The sequence below is a fragment of the Budorcas taxicolor genome, chromosome 21 (genome assembly GCF_023091745.1).
Source record: "Budorcas taxicolor isolate Tak-1 chromosome 21, Takin1.1, whole genome shotgun sequence".
NCBI classification, from domain to species: domain Eukaryota; kingdom Metazoa; phylum Chordata; class Mammalia; order Artiodactyla; family Bovidae; genus Budorcas; species Budorcas taxicolor.
The window spans coordinates 49,072,445-49,080,359 of record NC_068930.1 but is presented as its reverse complement, the minus strand read 5'-3'; the positions used below and the strand labels follow the sequence as shown (position 1 = coordinate 49,080,359).

The 7,915-nt window shown below is 45.4% G+C and overlaps 1 protein-coding gene across 1 annotated transcript in view; it reads left to right on the top strand.

The window, feature by feature from the left end:
• The first annotated feature begins 783 nt into the window (after window positions 1-783).
• Window positions 784-7,915, top strand: part of BAZ1A (bromodomain adjacent to zinc finger domain 1A) — an 87,045-nt gene continuing 79,913 nt past the window's right edge. The window contains exons 1-2 of the mRNA XM_052659643.1: window positions 784-917; window positions 1,378-1,548. Of these exons, the coding sequence (XP_052515603.1) occupies window positions 1,436-1,548 (113 nt within the window). The 5' untranslated portion in view covers window positions 784-917; window positions 1,378-1,435. The remainder of the gene's footprint in view (window positions 918-1,377; window positions 1,549-7,915) is intronic.

The window sequence follows — 7,915 nt, the reverse complement described above, 5'->3', positions numbered from 1 at the left end:
AAATTTCACTAGTAAATTCATAATCTTTGAAATTCTGGGTGATTGAACTAAATATTGATCCCTTGCATATATTTTCAGCGGCGTATTCTAAACATTACTTTTTAAAGGTGTGGTTTTTAAAATATGTGGGGGTCGTCCTACAGGCATGATGACATTTTCTGACGTATACTTTTCTTTTTGGTCTTTTCTTCTGCTAAATCTTTGAATTATCCTAAGTATTAAAGAGCACGGCTGTCAAGAAAAGTATCTTCTTTTCGAGATGAATGTTTACACTAGCAAAGTATTTTATTTTAGACATGAGATTTCTAATTCTGAAGAAGAAAATTTCAAAAGGTTATTCATTTCTTATTCCTTATCTCTCGTCCCATCCTTAAAATACAAGTTAAATCTTAATCGGAATCCTTTTCCCATCGTGGAACCAAGCGCTGGTGCCAAACTTGAAGAGGAAGTCTTTTACTTTGTTAGCCATGTGTTTATGAAACCCTAACGCTCTCCCCAGATCTTTGGGCTGATAATCGCAAACATGGAGGATGCTTCTGATTCTTCACTAGGGGTTGCTCCATTAATTAATAATGTAGCTCTCCCAGGCTCTCCGCCGTCTCTTCCTGTATCAGTGACAGGCTGTAAAAGTCATCGAGTAGCCAATAAAAAGGTAGAAGCGAGAACTGAAAAGCTCCTCCCAACAGCTCTTCCTCCTTCAGAGCCGAAAGTAGATCAGAAACTTCCCAGGAGCTCCGAGAGGCGGGGAAGTGGCGGTGGGACGCGATCCCCCGCGCGGAGCCAGGCCGTGGCAGCGGGAGAAGCGGCTCCCGGCGGTGCGGCGGGGCGGCGAGAAGCGACCCCCCGGGGGGACAGAGCCTCCCCTCGCCGCCTTTGTAGTTGAGAAGGTGGAGAAGTGGCAGCCGGCGTGCTCGCAGGTGAGGGGCTCGCTGTGGTCGCTCGGTAGCCGGCCGGCGCCGGCAGGGAAGTGTAGGCGAGCGGGGGAACAAAGCGGAGCGGCGCCGGGGTCCGCCCGCAGCGAACTCCCTCGCGGCGTCGGGCCGGCCGGCTGCGCGCCGAGCACGTTGTGAGCCCGGCGGCGGCGGCGGCGGCGGCAGGCAGGGAGCGGGCGCTGGGGGAGGGGGCCGCCGCTCCCGCACCGCCCGCGGCAGGGCGTCCGGCCCCATTGTGAGCCGGCAGCCGGGCGTGCGGAGGTGGGGCGGCTCCGCCGGTTCACTACCCTGGCCGCGACAGCAGCCACCTCGGCTCGGGTGGCAGCCGCGGTAGGTCAATCACACAAAAGGCAGCCGAGCTTCCCCCGGCGCGCGGACCGGCCCACGCCGCCGCCGCCGAGCGCTCCCTACCTTACCGGCTTTCCTTTCCCTCCAATTTTGATAGGGAAGCGGGGCCGGCGCGGGCGGCCGAGAGTCCGGGTGAGCCCGCGGGCGGACGCGAGATGCCGCTGCTACACCGAAAGCCGTTTGTGAGACAGAAGCCGCCCGCGGACCTGCGGCCCGACGAGGAAGTTTTCTACTGTAAAGTCACCAACGAGATCTTCCGCCACTACGAGTAAGGGCCGGGCCGGGCGCGGGGGGTGCGAGGGAGTGTGGGGACTCCCTCCCCAGCGTCCTTTTGTCTCTCTCCTTTTCCTCGCCCCGGGCTTCTGGCGGGGCGACTCGAAAGTGACGGGTGGCTGCGGGCCCGTGTTTCTCTGGCCCCCGGAGCCCGACCTGGTGACTGCGCGGGGGGCCCCCGGCGGCCCGCCCGGCCGCGGCGCGCTTGAGGGACAGCCGGCCGGGGCGGAGGAGCCTTTGGTCCCCGCCGGCTGCGGGGACCGCTTCTAGTCGCGGCTGCCACCCGGCCGCCGAGCGGCGGAAACTCCCCGCCTCGCCCCTCCCCGCCGCGGCCACACGCGCGCTCCGGGGCCAGTTCCGGGATCCCCGCCCGGCGGCCGAGGGGATCCCCTCTCGGGTCAGCGGCACGGAGTCGCCGTCCCCCGGCCCGGGGAGGGAATCCCCGCCCCCGGGGGCAGGAAACGGCCGGGGCTGGGCGTCGTTTTCCCCAGTCAGGAGTGGAGCCTGACGTTGGAGCTGCCCCGGGTAGGGGCGGGGGTGCAGTGGGAGCGGAGTTGAGACTCGGGGAAGGGGGGGGGTCCCCGACGGGCTGGGGGCCGTGGAGCGCGGGACACCAGAGCCTCGGCCGGCCGCCTCCGGTCCCGTGCGGCTAGGCCTTGTAGTGTGCGAAGCGAGCCGTGCGCTCTGTCACCGCCTCTTCTTGGTGACTAACTCCCGGCCCCGGGGAACTTGGCGTCTCCGCCCCCGGGAGACCGGGTGAGGAAGAAGTCGGGGCTGGGCGGGGGAAAAGGAGGGGGAGAGAGCCGGGCCCTGGGCGCCCCCTCGTTTTCACTTTCCCGTAGCCCGGAGCGCGGCGGTGGGAGTTGGGGGAGGGGGTTAAGACAAGTTCAACTCCAACCCTAACCAGCCTCCTCTTTATCCCCTTGAGCATGTGGGCCGCCTGACATGTGCCACTCGCTATTGTTTTGATAAGAATCCGGAGCTGCTGCGTGTGTAGTTTCAACCCCTGAAATTTTAGTCCCTTGCCTGGTGTATCCCAAGAGATCGCCTTGTCCTGTGACACCTAACAACGGGGGTGTTTCAGATCTCTGTGTTTAAGCAGGATCTCCAAGTGAGAACCTGAATTGATCAATCGCTCAAACAGCCGGACCCTCCCTTTTTCTTATGCTTTATCCTCTCCACTCAGAAGGAATCCTTTTGTGGCTTAGAAACCAAGTGTTATAGCAACCAAATAAATTGTGTGTAGGAGGCACCTTTTCTGAGTGGGGGCTTGATGGAAGGAGGGCTTTAGGCATCTGCACCTGTCTAAGGAATGAGCAGTGGTTAGAAAAGACGTTTCCTTTAAGCTTTTATTTTTAAGCAAGTCCTTTTCTCCAGCTCCACAGGAGTTACACGTAAACGTGATACATCTAAAGAAGTTTTTCAGCACACAATACTTTTCAATAAATAAGAGTGCACATCTTACTCTGCTCCTGTACAGACTTGTTTTGTTACTCAAGTAGAGTTCACTCTTGTAACTACTTAAGTGAATTTGGATTAAGTAACTTGACAAGGATGTTGTCTTATTTTTAAAGAAGATTTAAGTTAAAATCCTTGGTAATTCTGAATTTTTTCACACAGTTGTATTTAAAAGTGCCAACAAGATAGGAAATGGGGTTAAATTTCAAACTTTCCTTCTTTCATGTAAGCAGTCATAATTTTTGAGACGCTCTTTTTAGAAGGGAGCATAAATATGACCATTATCCTCTTTGAATTAAAAACTTTTCAAATACTTAGGTTCTTGATAATTTATTGTTAATATAATCATGGAGAAATCCGAAATGCCAAATAAGGGAAGAGACTTTTGGTATTCCAAACCTACCTTCCATTAATGTTAAGGAACTGCTTCCTTTATTGTCTTATGACATTAAAAAGAAAAAAAAACAGTTTTTTTTTGGTTTGTTTGTTTTCTGTTTTCTCTGTGCTGAAGTGTTTGGATTTTTGGAAATTACGAGCAGTTTAGGGGATAGGATTGGTTTGGGAACAAAAATATTTAATCATATATCCTGAGCAGAGCAAAACTAGAGATGTTCTTGGCTATTAATGTTTATGACTTTGAATTGGAAAATTGGAAGAAGATTGGCATTTGTGTTAAAATTTATTTGAATTACTTTCTCTTATATGATTACCAAGAGATTTTTCTAAAAATGCATTCATGATGAATGGTATATGGTAGTCTGAAGATAATGGTAATCTGACCCTTGCCACAAGTCTGGAGAAACTGTGATGGAAGCTTCTGTTTTCACTAATTCATTAAATTACATATTGATTTATGTGAATTTGTTTGAAGATTATCCTTTAAGTGCGTAAATTTGAATATTCTTTTGTATTTGTCTGAAGATCACTATGCTTACCTATTTGCTCAGGTTTTTGATTTCTTGAATATAGCTTTAATCAGTCTCAAAGATTTTTACAACAGCTCCCCACCTCATTCACTTCCCAGGCAAAGTAACTGTCTCTGACTCTGGTTAATAGAGGTTGCCAGTGACCTTTTAATTGCTAAGTAATGTTTTGTCTGTCTTACTTGGTATTATAGCCTAACACTTCCTCCTTTGTCCTTCCAGCAGCAGTGGTCACCACCTCCATTTTATCTAGTGTAACATCTGCAGTTATTGCTCTGTAATGTAATGTGTTTGTTGCATCACATTTTCTCTTTTTCTAGACTCTGAATTCTTCGAGACAGGGAGTATGACAAAGATGTATTCTTATCATAAGTATAACCACTCATACAGTTCAAACTCCTTTATTTATTTTTGAACTATATACTCTTTAATTAATTGCTAACTCTTGTTTGACCTGCTTTCCACAAGTAAAGAAGACCTAAAAAATAGCACATTAACTGTAGGCAAATGCATAAGCTAGAGTGCAAAAGAATGAAACTGAGCCACTGTCTTATGCCATAAACAAAAATTAACTCCAAATGGATTAAAGACTTGAACATAAGACCTGAAACCGTAAAACTCCTAGAAGAAAACATAGGTGGTAAGCTCCTTGACGTAGGTCTTGGCAATGATTTTTTAACTCAATACCAAAAGTAAAAGCAAAAATAGTGGGACTACATCAAACTGAAAAGGTTCTGCACAGCAAAAAAGCATTAACAAAATAAAAAGGCAGCCTACTAAATGGTAGAAAATATTTGTAAATCTTATATCTGATAAGGGGCTAATATTCTAAATATATAAAGAGCTCATACAATTCAACAGCAAAAAATAACAGAACAATTAGATTTTAAAATGGACAGATCTGAATAGATAGTTTTCCAAAGAAGAGATTCAAGAGCCAACAGGTGCTTTACATCATTAGTCATAAGGGACAAATGAAACCATAATGAGTTATCACCTCACACATGTTAGAATGGCTGTTATTATAATATCAGAAAGACAATAAGTGTTGGGGAGGATGTAAAGAAAAACAAACTCTCATGCACTATTGATAGGAATATAAATTGATATAGCCATTATAGAAAATATATAGGGGTTCCTCAAAAAATTACAAATAGAACTACCATATGATCCAGCAATTCCACTTCTGGGTATTTATCCAAAGAAAATGAAAACACTAATTCTTTTTTAAAAGATATATGCTGCCCCAGTGTGCATTGCAAGATAGAGAAACAGTACTAAGTGTCCACTGAAGGATAGATGGGTAAAGAATACACAATAGGATTTAATTCAATCTTTAAAAAGAATGAAATCTTTCATTTGCAACAATGCCTATGAATCTTGAGGGCATTATGCTAAGTGAAATGTCTGACAGAGAAAAGCAAATACTATATGATCTCACTTATATATGAAACCTAACGGAAAAAATATAAGAAAAATGAAACTAATAGATAAAGCAAGCCAAATAAAGTACATAATTTACTCTCTTAAATAAACATTCTATAATTTAGTTAGCTGACAACAATTTCATTAAAAATTTTTTTTGGTCTGTGGAAATGGAACAGTTAGGTCTGAATCCCAGAAATCCTAGTTTTGTAGGATAGGAAAATCATTTGTATTACCTAGTGACTTGACTCTCTTTAATAAAGTGACTTCTATTTTTAGGCATTTAGACTCTTGGAATGTATTTCCCATCTTTATGTGAGTCACATTTTTCATACAATGCAGAAATCTCTTCCACAACATCGCTGACAAACCAGCTTTATGTTTCAACCTGACTGCAATGAAAAGTGTGACTGGTTTATAAAACATCCTGTTTTCATTGTTCATCAGCTCTTCCCTTGTTGATTCAATCCTTTCTGTCCTCTTTTTGCAGATGAGAAAGCTGGGATTGGGGTAAGAAGAATTAAGTCCAAGATCAGTGTCCAAAACTACCTGTCTAGCAATTGGTGACAGTAGAGTTCTCAATCACATATCTAAGACTAGAGTTTGTGTTCTTATTTACCAACACGTAATGCGGGAGATCTGGGTTCAATCCCTGGGTTGAGATCTCCTGGAGAAGGCAGTGGCACCCCACTCCAGTACTCTTGCCTGGAAAATCCCATGGATGGAGGAGCCTGGTGGGCTGCAGTCCATGGGGTCGCTAAGAGTTGGACACGACTGAGTGACTTCACTTTCACTTTTCACTTTTCATTTTCATGCATTGGAGAAGGAAATGGCAACCCGGTCCAGTGTTCTTGCCTGGGGAATCTCCGGGGGCAGGGGAGCCTGGTGGACTGCCGTCTATGGGGTCGCACAGAGTTGGACACAACTGAAGTGATGCAGCAGCAGCAGCAGCAGCGATGCTTATTATATGTTCCCTGGTGGCTCAGATGGTAAAGCGTCTATCTACAATGTGGGAGACCCAGGTTCAATCCTTGGGTCAAGAAGATCTGGAGGAAGAAATGGCAACCCACTCCAGAATTCTTGCCTAGAAAATCCCATGAACGGAAGAGCCTGTTAGGCTACAGTCCATGGGGTCACATGGAGTCGGACATGACTAAGATACTTCACTAATGCTCACTAGTGAGAAGTGAATGTGTGTCTATATAACACAGTGATATAAATCACATATGCTGTGGAGCCAGTGTAATGGAAACATAGACAATGGAGCTGAAAACTGCTGGGGAGATGAGGAAGCCCTCAAATAGGAGATAACATCTAAGTTGGGTCCTGAAAAATGGAGCCATAATGTTTCACCTTTGTTGATTTGTACTTTAGGCTTTGTGTCTAGATTTTAAAAATCTATTGCTATTCCTCACCTTGCACTCATGCAAAGTCGCTTCAGTTGTGTCTGACTCTATGCAACTCTGTGGACTGTAGCCCACCAGGCTTCTCTGTCCACGGGATTCTCTAGGCTAGTATACTGGAATGGATTACCATGCTCTCCTTCAGGGGATCTTCCCAACCCCAGGATCCAACCCTGGTCTCTTGCATCTCCTGCATTGGCAGGCAGGTTTTTTACCACTAGTGCCACCTGGGAAACCCATTCCTCACCTTAGGGTCATCTGAAGATTTTAGGAGTTTACCTTGTATGTCACTATCTTAAGTCTGACTGAGGCAGCATTAAGTGCAAAGTAATATCTTGTTAAAGTATCTTTAAACTTTATATTTTTAATTGAACTCCCCCTCACCAAAACAAATGTTATTTTCCTCTTGCAGCTCTTTCTGTCTATAGGACATGTTTAGTCTACCATGCCCATAATTAGTGCCTAATCTGCTCTTGTAACCCCTTCAGTGAAAGCAATTGTTAGACCAACCCATGCTGTCTTTTTAAATAGTTACTACTTTTCTAAGTTCATAAACCATACTTTCCATCCATCTATTGCATGCCATATGCTGTTTTAGTCAAGTTATGTTAGTTTTTAACCTATGGATGGGTTTCTCAGTTACTAATTATTTTGCAGATGGAGGGGTTTGCTTATGTCCCTTAGATTTTTTCTGCAGTTTTGTGCTGAATCTTTCTTGTTGTATGTCTAGTTAATAGTTTGGGCCAGTAAGTAAATAGAGTATGCTTTGCATTTATCTTTTCTTAATTGTATTAGGTTTCTGTTTTTTATGTCACTTCGTTCTTAACCTTATTCTACCAGGTTTTTAGTTTTCTGGATACTCAGCAAGTTAACGGAAATGTTGCCCTTAGAAGTGTGTTCTTACCAGTACTTGACCTGGTAACTCAGAAGCAATTTTTCCTTACGAAATAATAGTAAAGGGCAGGGGTCATCAAACAATTTCTTAAAAGGTCAGATAGTCAATATTGTAGGCTTTCCAGGCTGTTAGGTGTCTGTTGCACCTACCCACCTCTATGGATGTAGTGAGAAAGCAGTCATAGGCAATACCTAAATATATTGTGTTCCAATAAAAATAGAAAAACAGGTGGAAGTCTGGATTTGACCTCTGAGCTAG